Below are 21,337 nucleotides of genomic sequence, written 5' to 3' on the forward strand. Positions count from 1 at the left end.
CAAAAGGGATACTTGAGCTAAAACTTTGTCAGCAATAAAGCTGAGAAACTTTCTTCTCAAAAGGATAGGCATTTTCTTGCATCCTTTGAGTTCAAGACCAAAATGAATACCTATTTCTTAACTTTAACTGTCCCTCATCAGCAGTATCTTAAGCACAAATTCAAAGAAGAGAAACAAAAAACCCCACCCAAAACTTGCAGTATATATTCTGTCATGAGGTATTACATTATGCTATGCTACACAATCACACCTTTTCCATCATGGAGGGACAAATTCACGTCCTGTTTTAGGTATGACAGACTGAGATGAATCAGCCTGTGCACAGGACACAGTGAGATGTCCCAGGGTGAGGCTTAGGAAATTAGTCAGTGATGAAGGAAATGCATTCTCTGACATTTCAAATGAGGCTTCAGAAATATTTATTGGAACCAAGAAAGAAGTCTCTGTCTCTCCCACAAGCCAGTGGCTAGAGCTTTCCTCTGGAACATGGGACTGTGACACAAGCCACACACCTGGTAAATAACTGAGGATTTATACAAATTAGAAACACTCATAAATAAAAGATCAGAAGGTAACTGTCCCAATGTCAATATCCTGAGAAATGGTGTGTTAGCCAAAGATGTGAGAGATCAGCAGAGCAAGTTTTCTGATTTTGTGCTATTTCTCCTGCTGTTGGTGACCACACTTACCATGGGGTTGTCTTAAATAACCGATTCTGCTTGCAAAGAATGGTCTGGTAAGCAGCACTGTTATTAAATAATCCTATCAAAAAAGAACAGTGAAAAGGGTTATACACAAATTATTTCTTGTCCACTATGTATTTAGAGGGTAGTGTTTTCCATGCTTGGTTTCGGTTAACTTAATGGTTGTTTGGGTTGAAACAATCTCTGCACAGTCCCTAGGAAGTTTTCCCTCTTATCATCTATAGATCTGAGTGTATGCCCTCTGATCCTTTCAACTATATCCCCTCTTGAGCAAAAGCCTCCATGTTCTTTGTTGTGGATTTTTTTCATTTCTTTCTTGCTCTGCCTACAGTCTTGAGTCTTCTCTCCTGAAGTCAGTCAGCTGCTCTTAAAGAAAAGAAGCAATCTCCCCCTTCCCCTCAATGGTTCCACCTAATCCAGTCATTCTTTTTTTTAATGCAGTGTAACATCCAAACCAAGAGCAAAATGCAAACCCAGCACTGCTCGTTACAGCTTCCATCATCAACCTGTGCATTACAGTTTGAACTTTCAACCTTAACATAACCAACAAAACTGCAAAACCCTCTGCTCTCTCCTCAGAAAAACAATGTCTAGAGAAAGCTCCTTATAAACTCATGGGTGAAGAATGCCATTAAAGCTTTCTCCTGCGCTTGTAGCTTTCTTCTTGCTCTTCCCCCACCTTCTCCTATCTGCTCTGCCTAAAGTTTCCTTGCTAGCTGACAATGTTGACATTTTAATTGTAATCTTTAGGTAGGAGAGGAACAGATTCTGTTGCAAATCTGCACCTACCTTATACAAAGGGACCACAGCCTACCTGATAGGTGATTCAGGCCTTGATCCTGTGATAATCTCCATGTGGGGGAAACCTAAGAATCAGGACCTTTGTTTTGAAGAACTATTGCTCACAATTCATTGTCAGTACACATAAAGGCTTTACTCTTTCCAATTTCTTTGCTACAACTAGCACAAGCTTATTTTCCTAATACTTAATAGAGTTTTACAGCCCAGACATGCAAGTTTTAGTGCCAATCCAGGCAGAATACAAATTTCAAAAATGAAGACTCAAGAGTAATAACAATCAACATAAAACCAGAAATAACACAATAGCCCTGGTAAAATACGTCAGCATTATCTCCTTGCTTTTTCCTCAAGTAAGAAGCATAAGTCAGGACAATGCAGGTAAAAGATAAGTATCAAACTTGACTTTAGAAATTATTGAGAGAGAACATATTCACATCTAGATTCTGTATTACTTAGTTCAGCTTCAGGGAATTTGTTATAATAACAAAATAATTTACTAACAATTACAAACCTTGCCCGTCCACCACATTCCAACAATCTTATCTGTTTTTTAACTGAGCTAGGAAGTCAAAAAATGCCCACTACAAGCAGACAGATTCTCTTGTGATTGTCATGAACACAGATATGCTACCTGCCACACATAAACACTTCATACCTGGTGTCAAATTACAGTGAAATCTTGCTTTGTTTGATTAAAAACATCCACAACCATTCCTACCAAGTGAGAGGATCTCAGTTTATAATTAGTGTCATCCACACTATGCTCTAATAATTATGATTATCAATTTAATGACAAAGTGATGCTACATATGCCAAGCTGATTTAGCCACAGATAAGAGAGTGCAGCATTGTATTCTGGTACAGATGTTGCGTACACAAAAAGACAGAATCTCAAAAAGAATGAATGAAAAGAAAAAGAAAAGAGGTGTGAAATATAACTGGCAGACTGGCATAGCCAAAGAAGGTGTAATACGGGCAAAAAGCAGAAAAAAGTTTGCAGGACCCCCCCCCCCCCCCCAAGATATCCTACTTAAACTTTATTTTTACGATATATATCTTGAACTATAAATAAATAATGTTCTTATAAGTGCCTAAGAGATTCTGTATCTTAGTGCCCCAAGGTGAAAGTCTGCAAGCCTTTAACAGCTTGGTAGTTCAGCCACTGCACATACAGGAATAAGCAATGTAAGATTTGGCTGGCTGTGCATATGACAACATAGAAATGTGATTTTTCACTTACAAAGGTGAAATAGATAGGTGTCCTTTCAGAAGGTTTGTGATGTACCTGTTTAAGTCTATTTCACCTTCTGTCCAGTTTGTGGAAGATACAATTAAGAGGAAGTACTGCCAGGTTTCTGCAGAAGTGCTCTGCTTTAATGGAAAAGTTTACTTGTGTACTACACAGCAGCTGCTTTGGATAGTCCAGTAAGATAAAGCTTCCAAAAGAAAAATAATGTTCTATCATGACGTATTTTAACCCCAGAATGGAAAACCTGAAGATAGCAGTAGATAAAACTCTTGACAGAAGAAACTACAAAAGCTTCAGGGTTTCTCTAGAAAAGAGAAAGGGAGCAGTTTAGAAACACAGTAGGCAAGATAAAAGGTTTTATAGTCCAGCTGAGAGTCTATTTCTTAAACACTCGATAATTTTGCCTTCCTCCTGATTTCAAAAACAGACATTCTGCAGAAGGGATAAAAACCATAGTGCATCTATTTCATTTGAGCTCATTAGAGCTTATTAATTTTCACTTGAGAACAACTTTCCATACACCACCACATGGCTGACTGATAGACAATTCAGAGGAATAAGGTGCTATAAAATGAACTAATCAGGCAAATAGAACAGAACTTCGATTTCTAAAGAAATGGAAACGCTGATGGCAAAAGAAGTCACTTCCAACTTTATTTGTGGGGAAAAAAAAATTCTGGTTCCGTGAGGTTTTCTGCATTTTCTGGTTTTGTTTGATTTTGATATTCCTCATGATGCTCAATTCCTGCTTCCTATAAATCAGCAATAATAACTATTATTTCAGCATCGTGCCCTTGCATCTATATGGCCACCAATATGTCTGCAAACTTCTACCTGTAGTAGCTTGAAGGATCAAGGCTTAAAAACTGTGAGGCTACCTGTTGTGTAACAAGCACAAGATTAATATTTATGTACAGAACCTGAACAAAATCAACTTTCAGCATTTGGCAAGACTTAAAATACCATTTGCCAAGAGGGGCATCTAGATGACTAGTTTCTGGAGAACACAAATAATAATTCATAAACCTTATGGTTTCAGAAATAAAATACCACAGCTCTGAGCGTTCAAGCACTTGTTATTAAGGCTACTCAGATACATTAGTATTTACTGACATTGTGTGTTGAAATGTGAACTGATATGAACTTAAACATAGCTTTTAAACACCCAGTCCCTTTCTGCACTGCATACAGGTTTCCTGAGCAGCAGACTAGGAAAAGGAAATAGATTTAGACAAGCTTAGAGCAGCTATTTGCAAATTTAGGCACAGAAAACTTACTTTAATTCTGATATAGATTTGGAAAGCTTCGTGGCAGCATTTAGGTAATGTGGTCAGTAAAGCGATACAATAGCTGACACCCACCGCCCATGCCAAAGTACCCTAGAGATGAGCAGTGCTAAGGAGGGGAAAGCAACTGTTTCTCCCTTCAGCTAGCAGAAGGTAGAAGAATATTTCATGTATCATATATCTTCTAGAAACACATGGCACTTTAAGAAGCCCGGAAAAAAGACCACACTCAAAACATGTTAGAAGTCTCCAAAACATCACTTCCTTAGCAAGCATGGCATTTTATAACTCTGGCTTTGTTTTCTTCATCCAACATAATGTGCTCACAGTGACATCCAAGCTAGTGTGTGACAACACATCTAGTTCTCCTTTAGTTGGGAAGCGCAAGGAACTGTGGGAAGAAACAAAGTTTGGATTGTCTCATAGAGTAAAAATATATATAGCATATCTTAAAGGAATTGTGACATTTCATCTTCAAATGCTGTATTATAAATTATTTCATCTAATAATAAAAAAATTGAATTCTTCCACCTCTAGGCTCAGCCAACAATCTTGTCCAACTGTTGGTATTAAACATGTACCAATAATGCAAATTCTTCCATCCCACCTCAGCTCTCGCCAGGCCTTCCCACTTACAGATAAGTCTCCTTTCTCCTCAATAAAGATGAAACCTCTCTCAAGCAAGCAGAGGCTTCCCAAGATCTCCCTTTCTGGCTTTTCTTTAAAGGACTGTCACAGGAGAAGGATTAGGTACTAGTTATTAACCCATTCCCAACCCATGTGGAAGCTTGCACATTTCATAATGTCTGTCCTTTTTTTCTAAAAATGAGACATTTCACAATAGAAAGAACGACAAAGTATAAATCTGTAAAATTGCCTTTGTGTGTAGAGCTACCAGTCCTTCTAAACAAGGACTGGGGAAAATGAGGAAAGTAATAAAATGAAACAAAACTCCCTTTCAGAATAGTTTTCTCCTGAAAGCCACTAAGATCTGGATCTACCAAAAGGCTCTGTCAAGATGGAAGAATCAAACCTCACATAATTAATTACAGGGAAGGAGTTCCTGTCTCTTACTTTATTGTTTAGATGATATGAAAAATTAAACACTAGTCACGCCCCGGTAAAGTCATTAGCTTGCACCTCTACCCCTCCTTTTTTGATAGAAAAGGGACAAAGAGGAAACTCTCTTAAACCAAATCCTCTTCTACATATGAAGAAACTCTAGTTAACTACCAGACCCATATGTGTCTGCAGACTTCTTTTGTTTCTCCATAAAACAAACATCCAGTTGGTTGCTCTCCTTTCCATATTTGAAAAGAACGTATAGGCTGTCAGGGCTCTCGTGCTCTGCAATGAATGGATTTAATTCCTTTACATATATTAAAGTTTCCTTTCATTTCCATCTCATGAAACACTTGTACAACAGTGCAAGTACCTTAACCAAAACCTGTCTTCTATCCTCTTTAAAAGACAGCAGGTTATTTTTTTGTAGTGTTACTTGGATGATAGGGAAGGAAAGAGACAGGACACTACCTCCAAACATTATCTCAGAAAACATTAAATCAGGCACTTGACATTTTAGTGAAAAAAACAATTCAAGTTCAAACTGAAATTATGACGTATGCAAAGTGAACACAGTACTCACAGAAATTATAGAGCAGAAAAGAAAAATTCTATCTTCCACTGCAAGAGCCAGCAAAATTACAAGCTGCTTAGCCAACGATCAGCTCACACTAAACTGCTTATGAGAGGGCTTGAGTCCGAGGCCTTATGCAACCAGAAGCTGGCTGCCTTTGATCACCAGGTCCTCCAGGAGCCCACGAGGACAGTGACACGTTCTACAAGCACAGAGGATGACACTAAAGCTTTTCACTCCTGCAAACCAATTATCAATCAGACAGTAGCACTAAGGGCTTCGGGTTGTGACCAGTTTTAAGTTGTACCTTAGGGCTAAAGGTTGGCATGGTCTCACTGCTGCATTACTCAGTTTCCAAACCTGTGACTTCAGACGAGAACTACAGACAGATGGACACTTGACTTGTGCTGCATATGACACTGTATAATTAATAGATGATGCTAGGTTATTAATAATATTCAAGTGCCAGGCCTATAATTCTCCTTAATTTCATAGTCATCTTCAGCAATGAAATAACTGAGCTTGTCCATCTGGAACCAGTGCCTGACGTCTCCACAGACGGCGGGAGCGGTCAGTGCCCTGTGCTGACAGCGCAGCAGGGAAGGCTCCGTTACTGCCAAACCTTCAGGACCGGGTGGTAACACACCGGGGACAGAAAGGAGGTGGCAAGAGCACAGCTCAGGAGAACGGGCCTGGCAGAGAGGGGGAGCGAACTACTAGCATAAAAGACCAGAAAAATGGAAGAAAACCTACATTTTCTAAAAAACAAATCTGGTGTGCAAGAAGGCTCTAGATCAGGGACGAAATAGCTCATTCACATCAAGAATAAGATCTGTACTATCATTTCCGTAACGCTGTGCTCTGCTCCTCTTGCAGCCACGATTGCCTAAGGACAACGGCAGACCTCTCCCGGGGCCGCTCTCTAAGACACCCGTCAGCGCCAGCTCCGTGCCGGACCGCGCCATGCCGGCGTGCTGCCGTGCGCTGCACAGGACCGGAGGTCTCCAGACGTCCCCCAGGCCGAGGTGATGACACCTTCCCCGGGGAAAGGTCCCTGCCGGCTGCTTCCGCGCCAACCCCGGCCTGCGACCCCCGAGCCGTTCCCGCCGTCCTGCCGCGCCCCCTTCCATCGCTGGCAGCACCCCCGGCAGCGCTCTGCCCCTCCGGCCGCCCCGCCCCGCCGGGGTCCGTCCCTGTCCCCCGCCGCCCCGCCCGCCTGCCCCGGGGCGGTGTCCGCAGCTCCCTCCCCGCCTCACGCCGCTTTACGACAGCCGGTGGTGGCTTTTGCGGCCGGCCCGGTTGCCGTACGGCGAGCCGGTGCCCTCCGCGAGCTCGTCCCGGCGATCGCCAGTGCGCGGGGCCGGGGCGGGGCGGCCATGGTGAGTGCGGTCGGGGGAACGGCCCGGCGGGTCTCGTCGTAGGAGCCGGGGCGGGGGGGGGGCGCTTATGTCTGGGCCGGCAGCTAACAAGCCCTTCCCCGGGCCGAGGAGCTCGGCTCGTCCTTGGCCCGGCCCGGCCGTGGTGCCGAGGGGCCCGGTGCCCTGGGCCGCGCGGGGAGGCCGTTGCCCCGCACAGGCTGCGGCGGGGCCGTTGGCTCCTGCCTCGCCCCGGTGCCCCCGGGGTTAAAGCGGGGCCGCCGAGCGGGACGGTGCTGCCGCAGCTGGGGGGTTCTCGCCTGACCCCCGGCCCCGCCGCCAGCCGCAGCCGCGCTGCTTTCGCCGTGTCCCTGCCGTCACTTAGAGCAGCGCAGCTGCAGTGAATCGTACGATGGCCGCGTTTCCCCTAGTCAAGTTCTAAACGTATATGCTAGTCTGACCCGCTGTAGAGATTGCTGGGTGGGCTTTTTTTTCTTTTTCTTTGGTAAACAAATGCTTCATATCTTCCCTGTGTAGGCCAGTACAATGGTGGCGGTGGGCCTGACCATAGCGGCAGCTGGATTTGCAGGTTTGTAGATGATGGGAGGACACTGAACACCTAGTTGTAATTACTGCTTGCTTCAGTACTGATGAATTTTAGGGTAATTTAATAGCTGATACAGGACACTCTTTTGGGAGAGCCTATCTTGAGAAACATGGCTGTAATTAAAGAAAAGATTGAAGTTACTACTTTTTTATGTCCCCAAAAAGTTAATTCCACATTCTAGTCCACAAGTTAACAGTTGCACTGAATTGCTAAATCTATGAAACTTTATACTTAGCCTTGTTCAACACTGATTTCTTTAAGGTCGCTATGCGGTAAAAGCCATGAAGCAAATGGAGCCACAAGTAAAACAAGCACTTCAGAATCTACCAAAACCTGTAAGTTTTTGTTTTATCAGTAGCATCTTTTTTATTTAAATGTTTACTTGGTGAAATAACTACAGACTGTTGTCTCTGTATAGCATTGCTGTATTTTCTTCTAATACTAAACAAAATTTTGTCAGTAATAACAATTAATCTCAGCCATTCTGGTGGTGGTTGACTAATAAAGAACTTGTTTTGGCAAGTTTAAGTACTCATTTAAGTAATGGTACTCCAACTGAGTTTCTTACTACAAGTGCAAAAGAAGCTTCGCAGTGTTCTTACTGGCTAAAAGCTCAGCAGTTACTAAAGCAATAATGAGTTGTTTTAACTGACAAAGTGAAACTTAAAAATTAGTGTTTCTTTTCAACTAACACATTTTCTCTTTCAGGCCTTCAGTGGTTATTACAGAGGTGGATTTGAACCCAAAATGACTAAACGAGAAGCAGCTTTAATACTAGGAGTGAGGTAAAAGGAAATCTTTTAGAAATGAAACGTAAAAAGGAGGCTATGGTGTGATCTAGGCGCTGGCCTGGGTTGAAAAGGACGTAATTCTCAGTGCTTAAAACTGTCCTACACCCAGCTTCCCCTGGGACTGTTGCTGCCAAGTCAGGAAACATGAAGCGGCCTGTCAGGATTTTCTGTACTTATTTGGGATTATTTGCTTAAAGCTAACTCTAGCTAGACTTCCATACATCTGCAAATCACATTCAAAAGCCATGTACAGGTCCCAGTAAGTACGCCATTTTCAGGAAGCCTTGGGGTTTACTTGGTATGGGGAGCACAGTTGCGCTATTTGCTTCTGGTTCCTGTCCCTGCTGGTGACTTTCAGACAGATGTGGTGCGAAGGTGCTTCAAACCCACTTGCATGTGGAGTAAATTCATCACTTATTCTAGAATATCTTAGATACGAGTATGGTATGAATATCCCTGCAAAATTTAACGGACTTAAGACCAAATACACAAATTCATCTAATAAGATACAGAGTAAGAATCATTTCTTTTTGAAGGCAACTACCAACTATGAAGTTTGTATACAAACAGTTTGTTGGTTTTGTTTTGCTTTTTTTTTTAAATAAAGGGAAATTTTATTTTTTCCTTCCAGCCTTTAGGTAGTTGTCCCACTAAAAATGTCACAACATAGTTCTGTTTGCTTTCAACTGTGTGAATGTTCCTCCACCATATTAAACTGCTATAGCATGTCGTCTTCAGCATACAGTGCTTTGGAAACACCTTAGAAACCCTCTCCAGGACTTAGATGCTACACATCAGTAATAGGAAAAGAAAAACATGTGGAAGACAAAGAGTTTATGGTTAAGACAGTGCTTGCTTGTTCTAAGATATCTTTTAAAGATCTTGGGGATTTTATGGGGTTTCCTTAAGTCAGTTTTTCTTTCTTTTTTTAAAGCCCTACAGCCAACAGAAGTAAAATTAGAGAAGCTCACAGACGGATCATGCTTCTGAATCATCCAGATAAAGGTAAGTAAATTAAGTCACATTAATTAATACATGTTTTTAACATAGATTAGTAGAACTGAGTAGGGAAGAAGTGACTGACATATGACTACCTCAGCTACTAAAAAAAAAACCAAAAACCAGAAAACTTGTGAATGAAAACACATTTTAGGGTGCCTTCATCCTTACAGTTTTGGAGCATATTTTTGTGTTTGAATGCTCGAAAGCAAGCAGACAGATTCAGCAGGTCTGCTTGTTACTTGCTGTATGTTCTGTGCATATCAGATTAAAGCATGATTTGTTAAAATGAGACTTAAAAATCACCTTAATTTTAGATGAAAGACCAGAGTGTCTTTCTGTACTTTATGTTCCATGTGAGTTTGATTTCATTTGAAAGCATTGGGAATTCACCATGAATGTCAAGCATTGAGCATTCTTTGTCTGTTGAAGACACTAAGATATGAAATATTTCTGTTTGTGGTACTCTGGAGGCTCACAATCTAGTTATGCTTAAAGTTAATAATTTAAGGCATCTGTACCTCTTTTAAATTCTTTTTACTTCATTGAGTCAGAATCATATGCTAGCACGTGGCATTTAACTTTTTAACTGTCACTTAAAAGGTAAAATAATGTCCTTTAAAGTGACTGCTGAACTTCATTACTTTTTACTTGTATGCACCAAAATCCAAAATAATCCTTGGGACATGCCTTTCATAGCTAATACCAAGCAGAAGTTAACTTCAAAATTACCTGTATTGAATATATGCAGAACCTGAAAGACTGCTAGGAGCATTTCACATGTTTTACATGACCTAAATAAGTTAAATTAAGCTTCAAGTGAATAGAGTAATTCTAGTACCAGTAAATGATATCCACGCTACAAATCTTTGCACCTCATGGTCAGTTACAGTTTGCATTGTGGATTCTGTTTCAGCATCTTCCTAAGTCATTTGTGTGTCGTCTTTAAAACCTGAACGAGCCCATTGGTACAGCAGCAGTTCTGATGCTGGCCTTGAACTCAGGGGAAAGGTTATCTGCAGGCTTGTTAGCTTAACGCTTCTGTATTCACAAGCAGCTCTGTGCTAAGTCATTAGTGACCAGTTCATTTATGACTGATTAAAACTGGAGAATACCACTCCAGTAAACTAAAAGTAACCTGAGGAATGAGCTGTCTGCACATCTAGCTACTGCAGTGACTGCATGCATAAACTTACATGGCTTCAGTCACAACAGTTTGTTCTTTAACCTGAACAACTTTCAGACGATACTCTCTTTTTTCCTGTGCACTGTGGCATTAACAACACAGAAATATTTTTGTCATCTGACATGACATGAGGTTATCTTTCTTCTAGGTGGTTCTCCATATGTAGCAGCCAAAATCAATGAAGCTAAAGATTTACTGGAAGACCAAGCTAAAAAATGACTGAGAGAAAAAACCAGAGGGTTTGTCCATGCAAATAATTATTTTTGATAAATGGTTTAAGAAAAGTTCTAATGTCAGTCTTTGACTTAATCTAAATGAAGCTGGAACTATGAATCCAGGGAGGTACTTCCCTCCCCTCTCACTTAGTCACTTTGGAGAAACCTGTGAGGGAGTGAGGTTTAGAAGTTTGTTGGTTTTTTTTTTTCATAGCTGTTCTTCATTAAGCAGCAAAAATCTGCCACTCAGAAATATTTTCAGTGTAAGAAAGAGAGTAATAACTTGGTTTGGCCCATGCATGTTACCAGGTACAGGTAGACTTACATGCTGTTACCTAATCTTTGTTAAACTAGCTCTGTTAAAGTTCATGCTGCTGTTCTTTCATATGCCAAAGTTAGCATGATGAACCAGTTTGGGGAGGGGGTGGAAAAAAATCGAGGATTTATTTGATGGGACAGACATGTGGTTGTGTCTGACTGAAGAAATAAAGTATAGGAAACAATGTACACAGTTGTCTTTGCCTTGTGAAAAACAAGGTTGGTTGAGCTTCTTAAGTGTTACTGATGGGTCTGGAGCATCCCAGATTTCTAGTAACTTTCAGTTTTTAATGGATTTTACAGCATTTAATAAATTCCAAATTTGTAATGTAAGTACTGTAGTTCTATATGGTATCTTATACTACCAAGTTAGAATTCCCATAATGTTTGCATTTATAGTAATTAGGCAACAGGAACTCCTTATATAGCCCATTGAAGATACCTGAGCTGGCTTTATCACACCCCTGCAGATGTCTGAGTATCTGAATTAGGGCCCAAGAGTTGTATCCTGCTCCAAGACACTCACTAGTCTTTCTGCAAGTATGGTGAAACTGCTGTACAGTAAGAGTTAACACCCAACTGTTCATAAATACAGTGGATTTCAGAGCTTTCACTTTTCCAGAACCAACAAGCCTCTCTTTCACAGTAGTGTAAGTAGTTTTACATCATCTGTGTGAATGGTGGCCACTATGCCACTGTGTTTTGGTAGACCAGTTATAGGCCACTTGTATTACCTGAACAACAGTAAGAAAGAGTTCCGTGCCTTCAGGAGAAAGGATCAAATCAGCAACATGAGTATGAAATAGAAAACATTTAGAACCTATACAGAGAGAGGGCTAACTTTGCTTTACTACAGAATTTAAGTGGGGCGAAAAAAAAAACCAAACACCTGGGACACTGCTATGCTGCAGTTCCATGATCTGCCTTTTTCAAGCCCTATGCAGAATGTCATTGTACTTAATAATGCTTAATAATGCTTTATCAAACATAGGGTTTTTTCCTGTTTTTTCCATTTTTCTCCACTCTTGTGGCTGCCTTATCAGTCAAGATGCTTGTGCACACTTCAGTTATAACAATTGAACTGTTTGTTCTCCAGGAGGGAACACCTGTGGGTGAGTGTAGATACTTAAGTCACAGTAAAAACTGCACATCACCTTGAATGACATACGTACCCAAACCGTGCTGGTACAGCTCTTCTGTAGCTGTATCTGTGGTAGAGCAGCTGGAATCACAGGTGGTTCAGAATACTTGGTTTTGTCCTTACTTCTGATGAATCAGGTAAGACAATTTTTTTCTTTCAAGTCAGCACAGCTTGAGCACTACAGGTTTGCTCTGACTTTGTACAACAGTTCCTTGCTACCCAGGTGTTTTCCCATACCTGTGTTTTCTGCTTCATTTCTCTTGCTCATGTGCCTGAAAAGATGGGTTAGTGTCATGCTTCTAACTCCTCAGTCAAAACCTACATCTGCATTAATTCCTATATATGTTAGTCAGGTTAGGTGATTCTCCAAAATAAGTCTGTTTTTAGACTGATGTTTTTACATCATCACCTTAAAAAATGGAAGATTAGCATGTTAGGGGACTCTTGTGAAAGAGTTAAAGGTTCAAGCTGCCTCACAAGTAAGTTCCAATTGTTAGTGGTAACAGCTTGAAAACCAATAGTAATTTAAATTTCTGATAGAAACAGTCAACAGATGGAAGATCAAAGTTTATTTTCTTTTACTACCAGCATACAAAAAAAACATATTGCACATCAAACAACCAAAACAAAAATAAAAATACTCTACTAAGGACTAACATATGTAGTTTATACAGAATAAACTTTCTGGAAATTGATCTTTTCAGTAGTTCAGGTTATGTCTTAATGGACATGACTAATTCAGCTTAGTGTTAACTAAAGCTATGTTTGATTTTTAAATACTGTACAGTTTAATAAATAAACCAAACAAAGCCTCAATGTAGAACAGTCACTGCCAATGTCACCCAGTATCCCTGCAGATTATGAGAATTTAACAAATGTATTCCAGTGGTCTGCAGATTTTTCCTCTACATACAGCATTTAAAAAACATGTATTAAAACAGACCAGTTTCCAGACTAAACTAATGGAGAAATTACATTTCAGTGCAAAATATTTTAGACTGCATTTCTTTCTAGTATTCCTCAGGTGAAGAAGTGGTTGCATATTATTAAAAATGTAACAAAAGCAGCTAATGCTTTCATAAAGAGTATTATGTTAGGGATCCCCCTCACATCTTTGCCATATTTTGAAAACAAAATAACATTTCCTATAGCCAGCAATTTTGTTTATTTAAATGTTACATATACTATTCTCAAGGCACATCTGATGATATATTTATAACACAGTAGGTGTCAAAGTATGTTTAACATATGATTTCTTCAGGATCCCTCCCCTTTCTGTATTCCAAAATGGAGGAACTGAAAGTGCGGTGTCAAGACTGGCGATCCATATTCTATCTTTGGCAAGCTTATACAAGCACTATTTTAAATGTAATGTAAAAGAACTGTAAACTAGGAACTTCAGTTTATGAAACACCATTCAGCACTGCTTCTTCCTGATTATTTCCATCTTCTTGAACAGTAACTTTCTTTTCATCAGGACTGTGCTGTAGTTTAGAAGGCTCATCCCCAGAAGTTGTAGCAGGACCATTCACTGCCTTTTCAGAAGGGCTGTTCTCATCAATCGCGTCTTTTGCCTTGCAAAAACAAAACCAGGATAGTATTAAAAATTCTGTAAAAATATACACTGTCATCTGACTTTCCCTCTGGCTCACACAGGAAACACCTCGTCTGTCTGTGCCAGTATCCTGTCATTTATAGCATCTTATTACTTGGCATTTACAGGACAATTCTGTAACAAACACTTGGGAGGAAATAATGCCAAGGTGACCCTGAGACCATATCCCCCAGCATACCCAGGATGTTTTATTTCACAGTTTCCATTTGTCTAAGCCAATGAAGAAGTTAACTGACAACCTGAGTTTTACACTCCTCTCAAAGTGTACAGTAATACTGGATTTTGTTAATAGTATAGCAACATATCTGTTTTATTTTGCTAAACCTGAGCATAACTTGAGGCAGGAAGCTCAGTGCTACTATAAAAGAATTCTGTTTTATCCAGTTCTGAGTATTATTATTTACAATATGTAACGTCACTGATCCTTTAAGAACAGATCTCAAGTCTACAATCTTTGTAACATTAATTCTTTCTAAAATAGTTTGTACAAGTCACTAAACATGCTACCTAGTGTCCTCTATTTAGAAAGTGTTTTCAGGATTAGCTCTCAAGACTCATCCATGGATAATTTTCACATTTTATTATGTAATGCTACATTAGTAAGTGTAATATTTTAAAATGCGTAAAGACTTAATTTGAGCACTACACTCCTCACTAAAGTCTTCAATCACAGTCTACAAGTCAGCATCAGTTCTCTTTAGGCCATTTTTGCTTTTAATCATTTATTCTTGAACTCAAATGCATTTGTAGTCAAATGAGGCAATCTAAAATTCCTTTACTGTTTTGCTGCAAGGGAAGGGGAAAAAAAGGAAATGGGCATAAAAAAAAAAATCTTCTTACCGTTTCTTTCTTGGTTTTGGCTAGCGTCTCCTTGGGAGGGTTTCTCTGTCTACTTTGAGATTCAGCTCGTGATATATAATCAGCTACTGTTACTGTTCAAGGAAAAAGATTACAGTGATGCTCACATCAGAATTCTAATTTAGCATTAAGTTTCATAGGTCTTTTCTGCACAAGTTAGGCTATAACTGGGAGACATCTCACAAAAGGTCTTCACACTTACAGGTATCAACTACAGATTAAGGATGAATTTGTTTCTGTTGTTAAATACAATTTTCACTGACATCAGTAGTAACATGATGATCTGAAGGTGAAATCTTAACATCAATAAAATAGTAATTTGGGTCCAATTGTAAGTTTTATTGGAAAATAAGGGCTTTCTGTACTGGGTTTGAAGAGATCCAACTGCAAGCTCTTTAAACTACAGACTGCGTTTGTCATTGGGGTTTTACTATCTTGAGTAGCACAGAATTTCACACTACTGAAATGAAGGTAAGTTAAAATATGAAAAGAACTGAGGGAGGTTCCGAGTATGGTATCACTTACGATAAAGCAGCATTCAAATCTTTGTTACTTCATGAAGCAACTGGCAATAGAACTCACCCTCCTCCTGGTATTCAAAATGCAATCCACACAGTTAACTCCGGCTTGTGGGAGGTGGATTAATTGTGGTGTGTGTACAGACACTGGAAGCAGCTCTGTATGAGCGAGCCCGTACTCAAAAGGACAGCCATGTTTGCGCTGTTACGGCTACACTTACTGGATGCCAGCCAGGGGTTTTCTGACCTCTTTTCTTCTTACCACCTCAGCACATGTTCTTGTGGCCTGGTTTTGTCTTATCCTGCCCTCTCGTAACCACACCAACTGAGAGTCAACTCTATCTTTAGAATAGATAGTACTACAAATTCAAATATACACTTGTATCTTTGATGAGCTGAAGCACATTAGGGTTGGCAAGCATTATCTATTGAACAGTACAGTCAATTATATTTAGTAGATCATGCATTCAGGTGAACTATTCTTCTGGATTTAGGAATGATTGTGAATAAAGCCTACGTCAATATGGGAAGTACCGCACATGAATTTCTGTGATGGTAATTGGGACTTCTTACACCTGGGTCTTTGCATAATTGTCAAGACCAAGTGAGTTTCTGCACCAGGAGAATTATTTCTTTAAAATGAGGTTCTGTACTCAGCTCCTCTAATGTAAAGGTGAAGCATGTTTTATGCACGCAGTGTAAGACACCGATTCTTAATATTCATATATGTAGTAGGAACCCAAAATGTATAGCAATGTAAATCAAATAATACAACTACATGACTGAAGTACGGTCTTAGCACTGGGGAGAGATTCCTTCTGTCTTAATTTCACTCACTATACCCTAAGTATTTGAGAAGAATAAATTTATTAGAGCATTTTTCACAAAAGGCAGTGTAACTAATTACCAATGCTCTGTTGTATTTAAAAATATTTATTATGCAAACTGAAAGTGGTACCTTGAACAAAGACATCAACAGGAAAAAACCTGAGAAATCTTGTTTGGGAAATTTTGTTTTGTTCTTTGATTTCAAAGAAAAATACCACAGTGTTTATAAAGATAACCAACATCTCTATGTTGCCAGCTGAAATTAGTTTCTTAGAAGCAAAAGCTAAAATCCATTTTTACTTTTTCCTCCCCTTTATAAACTCGTATCACTATTACAAAACAAGAATGTTGAGAAGTAATGGGTTACTTTGGGGTTGGGGTTTTTTTAGGGGGGCAGGGTGGTTGGGGTTTTTTTCTGCCCCCAAGTTTTAATTAGTGGAATGCAACAACTTTTTCCTTCTTAATCAAATGCTGCATGAGCACCACAGATAGAAGGAAGACAAATATGGGTGAAATTTTGAGCCTGTCAATCTAGAAGACCTTCTGTTACTACCTTACGCCATGTATGTACAAGCATTTTCTAAATAGGGCAGTATATTGAAAATGAGCTAGTTCACCTTTAACATTTCAAGTGTTAGTACACACAAAAGAAATGCAACAAGCCACAACAACAAAAAAAATTGGAAACATGCAATTTCATTGAAATTCCTCCTCCTTCCCACCCTCAATTTGTAGATGACTTGCAAATATTCACAAAAGCCGAGGACCGATAGCAGCAGTTTGATACAGGCACGGGACTGGCAGATGCCACGAGTCCCCTCACAGCACGCTGCCAGGGCACCCACACCCTGCCATTCCAACTCGTGGCTTCTCAGCCAGTGCCACATTCAGTGCAAGTGCACAGATGCAAGTGGGTGCAGATGATGAACCTTCACGTTTGTCTCGATCCTGGACCACTGGAGTCAACAGCAGTTTGGCTATTGACTTCAGTGAGAGCCGGATCAGAAGCATAACTCGTATGTCCAAGCAAAAAGTTAGACATTATAAATTAGTTTCATTAGACAGATTAAGAACTTTTGTAAGTTCTCCTAGTAGAAGAAACGTCTTTTGTCTTTATCTAGTAGTCTTATTAGTTATCGAGTAACCTTTGGTATTATGCAGCTATATGTAAAACAGCAGACACAACATTCTCTCATGCTTTTGACCTGAGATTACCCACAGCTCCACTCGAATTACCTGGCTGTCTATCTTCTGCCTGACCCCTGAAGCGACGCCTGCGGCTACGATTGCGTCGCTGGGGTTTTTTGTCACTATCATCTGCAATTGCAAAGTTTACCATGAACTATTTCTGATGATTAAATAAATTCTTCAGCAGTTTCAGCATGGGGCATTTAAAATTGCTTCTGTTAAAGAGACAGGCTAAATAAGACAGACTGAAAGATAAACATAATTTTATACTGAAAGCATAGACAATAATGCAAAAGCTAGATTTTACTTTTTTGCTCTTAATGTTGGCTCATTAAAACATTTAGGCATATGCTTAATGACCTCAGATTTCATTTATTAAATAAGTAACCATATATCAAACTTTAGCCACATAACCCAAGAAAGAAGAGGCTTTTTTCTACATTATTAAGCAACAGATTATATTCTTGTCCCAGTGAGTATCAAGAGAATTTACTGAGGGAAAGTACTTAAGCAGAAGCTGGATAGAGACAAATTAACAGCCACTTAAGTAGCTTTCCTGCACTGAGACTGAGGTTACAAGGAGAAAACAGAATGCTGATCCAACAGCACTGTTTCTATGAAAACAGCAGTACTAATGGGAAACAACAAGTTACGTCTTTGGTGTCTCCATCAGACGGTTTTTACAAAAGAGGCATAGGAAAATACTAGTGGAGCTCAGTCAACAGGACATTTCATGGCAGAGCCATGGAGGAAGTCTTTCTTTAATCAGACAGCAACCTTTAACAGAACAACGATTCATCACTAACAAAAATGAACAAGCGTTTCACTACACTTACATGGACAACATTTTTTCTTAGCTTGTTCTGGGACTAGCATCCAACTGTTTACATACCTAAACCATTCTCATTAACAGAAGCTGTATCAGACTCTGTCATTCCATCCATAAGAACAGCATCTTCGTCAGTCCTTCGCCGACGTGACCTCCTGCGGCGGTTACTACTGTGGTGAGATTCACTAGCATCGGTATCCACAGTCTGGTCTGACTCCGTGTTATCAAGCAAGCTGTAAGGGTTGCTGTCCGGATCTTTAAGCACTAAACAAACAAAAAGTTTCCATCTCAGACACTGAATTTACATATAATTTCCAGGGTGACTTACATCTGTGTTTGAAAATATAAAGCAACCTTATGAAAAGGTGTAATAGACAGAAGAATAGTATTTATGATGTCATACTGGTTCCTCTCTGACTCCAATCCAACAGAAGTATTCTGAGGCACTACAACAGGCACTTGTATTATTTCATCACAAAGATTTCCAAAGGGAATTTAGAACTTCTACTCAAAACTGCTAAACGTGTAAGATAGACTTTTCACTTCATAGCAGCATGGTACTTTTGACACTAATGAAGTGTTATGAATTAACAGTCAAATTCTGATAAAACGTAAGATAATTTCCGTTCTATGATTTCTTCTCTCATTCTGCATCTCAATGCAAGCTTAACTGTGAAGGCAGCCATAAGGAACATGCCAAAGGATTATAAACTTTGGTAATACCATTAGTACGTGTGTGTAGTAGAAGAAGGAAATGAAGGTCATCGTGAGCAGAAGATAAACAAATACAAATCTAACAACATGGTGTGTGACAAGAATCTATCAAACAACTCTACTGAAACCCCAATGTATAAGATGTAAATGCAAAAACTGAGTATTTTAAAATAGTAAGAGGTTATACAGAAAATTGCCAGGAACAAAAACTAAATTCAAAATACACCTGAAACACAGTACCAGAGCTAATGGATGACTTGCCACCACGAGGTCCACCACGCCCACGCCCTCCAGACACACTACGGCCTCGTCCACCAGGACGTCGTCTATTGTCACGTTGATGTCTGCTTTCTCTGTCATCTTCTCCTGCCAAGGACCAGTCACTAAGTTCATCTTTTCTCTCAGATTCTGTTTCAGAGGGATTAGAGAGCTCAGAGTTTGTACCTTGTACAAGAAGGAAAAGAAAATTGGAAATGAATGTGAAATTCGGGATTATATTCTGGTTTCAGATTCTCACAGAAGTCTTCCAACCAGCATGGTTATATATACATATATGTGTTATATTACAAATATAGAAGTTAAATTTATTAACATATACAAGTATATTTTATATATATATTCATATATAAAAAATACACATATTAAAAATATGGATAGAGCATAAGTTTCTAAGATTCTCAACCTGTTAGTTTGTAATAACCTGAGAAATAGGGGCTCACAGATTACCAAAACTGTAATTTATGTACCCAGATGAATCAAGGATTAAGCAGCATTTCCTCTCTTTGTGTATCCACTGCAGGCATTTGGTGCAGTTTCTAGGCAACTTCTCTGAAATTCCCAAGGACAACTTTATAGCTGATGGCTGTTGCTAAGCAACCTCTTCTGGCTGTTGTAATGCTGCTCGAACAATTTAACTGTTTATATTAAATACCCTCCATAACATCCCACCATTTGAGCTAACCAAACCCACACAGCCTTTTTACTACTTAAAAATTCAACACCTACTCTTTATTTTAAACATCCAGGAACTCTTCCTACTAGCCATTCTGGAATAAAAAAAATCTAGACTCGTATGGTTCTAACATGCAATTCTTGCCATTTGGGGGAAAAAGTAGTGAGTTTTCCAAATGAAAGCGTGTGGGTATGTAAACAAACTGAACAACTTTCATTACAGTTTAGTCAAACAATTCAGTGGGAAATAGTAAAAAATAAGTCAAACATTAGTATTATCATCAGAATAAACCTGACCAACATGGCATGATCCTGGAAGCTACAGTCAGTGACAGACTATAAAACCCAAAAGAAATTGTCTGATTTTGTAACAGAGGTGAGCTACGTGTAGATGATGAACAACAATTTACCGTAATGAATAAACAGATTTTTTTTTTCTGTTTACAGGAGCACCTATGCTTCTTTGCGAAATATGCCTATATTCAAATGCAGACTGTCTCCATTTGGGGAGCTGCTGCTGAATGAAAAGGGGATGTGCACACCTCTAGGGAAGTGAACAGCAGTTCCTTCTTAATTTAAAGACACAACAGAACATCTCACTACATCTTAAACAAATCCAGTTATCTCCTGATGAAATAAAAAAACCCAACCCCCCCCCCAACCAAACCCAGGATCTTGTGCCGTCTCCATTGTAAATTATTCTGCTCTACTTTTTGAAAATACATTCATAAGATGATCGCAAGTGTTATTTCTGCTCCTCAATTGAAATAGATTCTAATTTCAGATATATATTTTTTTTTACTTATGTCTCCTAAAAAGTATCTGCAGCTCTTTCTCTTGACGAGCTTTGTATAACCACTACTGTTAAGGACAAGATCTTACCAGAGTTCAATTTGCTCATTTTTTCAATTTAAAACTTAACTTCAACAAGAATGTAAATCTAATTAGGTGTTTTGAGCTACGTAAAAAATAAAATGGCAATTGTCAATTTTCAACCCTATGTTCACTCAACTACACTGACCACAAATCTAGAGAGAGTTGTGGATTCAGCAGTACACTGAAGACTTGCTTGACAGATGCTCAAGAAAACTCACCGTAACCAGATGTGTAATTGGGGCCCCTACGGCCTCTCCCTCTTCCACTGTAGGATCTGGAACCTTGCACTGAGGAGAGGGTGCTCTCGTCAGTCGTATAACCCTTTTCTTTTTCAGGAACTCTAGTGGAAGAAGGTCTGAAACCCATACCGATCTGACGCAGTTGTTCATCAATCTGGAGCCTTTCCAGTCTTAGTTGTTCTACCTCCTACACAAAAGGAAACAACAAAAAAAATTGCTGATAAAGAAATGTTCTCTCCCCTCACAAAATACCATCCAGTCAGCTCAAAAACAAACATTCCTGTAGGAGAGTTAACACCACCTTGAAGGTGACTGCAAATAATGGAATTCAACTACGAGTTCTGCAATCTCTGAGTTTCAGAAGAAATCTAAAACCTTTCTCTTAAAAAGAGTCTTTCAGCGTGCTGATTTAAGACTATTATTACCTTTCTTA

General features: G+C 39.5%; 2 protein-coding genes across 8 annotated transcripts in view; one reads left to right on the top strand and one right to left on the bottom strand.

The window, feature by feature from the left end:
• The first annotated feature begins 6,919 nt into the window (after positions 1-6,919).
• Positions 6,920-20,436, top strand: DNAJC19 (DnaJ heat shock protein family (Hsp40) member C19). Of its 4 annotated transcripts, none has more exons than XM_075761493.1 (7): positions 6,920-7,055; positions 7,574-7,620; positions 7,900-7,973; positions 8,347-8,423; positions 9,364-9,434; positions 10,763-10,853; positions 19,638-20,436. In XM_075761493.1, the coding sequence occupies exons 2-6, from the start codon at positions 7,578-7,580 to the stop codon at positions 10,831-10,833; spliced, it is 336 nt and encodes a 111-aa protein (XP_075617608.1). In that variant the 5' UTR covers positions 6,920-7,055; positions 7,574-7,577; the 3' UTR covers positions 10,834-10,853; positions 19,638-20,436. The 4 variants fall into 4 exon arrangements, with proteins under 4 accessions (XP_075617608.1, XP_075617607.1, XP_075617606.1 ...); XM_075761492.1 differs by lacking the exon at positions 19,638-20,436 and adding an exon at positions 13,766-13,906; XM_075761491.1 differs by lacking the exon at positions 19,638-20,436 and having other exon boundaries at positions 10,763-13,906.
• FXR1 (FMR1 autosomal homolog 1) overlaps positions 12,843-21,337 on the bottom strand; it is a 36,801-nt gene continuing 28,306 nt past the window's right edge. Inside the window, exons 12-17 of one of the 4 annotated variants that reach the window (XM_075761482.1) lie at positions 20,884-21,091; positions 19,079-19,246; positions 18,188-18,388; positions 17,344-17,424; positions 14,744-14,835; positions 12,843-13,862 (exon numbers count right to left, since the gene is read on the bottom strand). In XM_075761482.1, the coding sequence (XP_075617597.1) occupies positions 13,692-13,862; positions 14,744-14,835; positions 17,344-17,424; positions 18,188-18,388; positions 19,079-19,246; positions 20,884-21,091 (921 nt within the window). In that variant the 3' untranslated portion in view covers positions 12,843-13,691. Of the gene's footprint in view, positions 13,863-14,743; positions 14,836-17,343; positions 17,425-18,187; positions 18,389-19,078; positions 19,283-20,883; positions 21,092-21,337 lie in introns of all 4 variants that reach the window. The other 3 variants (XM_075761481.1, XM_075761485.1, XM_075761483.1) reach the window with 3 other exon arrangements.

The sequence above is a fragment of the Balearica regulorum genome, chromosome 9, assembly GCF_011004875.1.
Source record: "Balearica regulorum gibbericeps isolate bBalReg1 chromosome 9, bBalReg1.pri, whole genome shotgun sequence".
In the NCBI taxonomy this organism is placed as follows: domain Eukaryota; kingdom Metazoa; phylum Chordata; class Aves; order Gruiformes; family Gruidae; genus Balearica; species Balearica regulorum.

Bases quoted from the DNA above. Each gene is read 5' to 3' on its own strand.
- DNAJC19 (XM_075761493.1), top strand. From the start codon at position 7,578: ATGGTGGCGGTGGGCCTGACCATAGCGGCAGCTGGATTTGCAG. The intron at 7,974-8,346 runs GTAAGTTTTTGT...TTTCTCTTTCAG, and splicing joins TTCAGAATCTACCAAAACCT to GCCTTCAGTGGTTATTACAG. The intron at 8,424-9,363 runs GTAAAAGGAAAT...CTTTTTTTAAAG, and splicing joins GCTTTAATACTAGGAGTGAG to CCCTACAGCCAACAGAAGTA.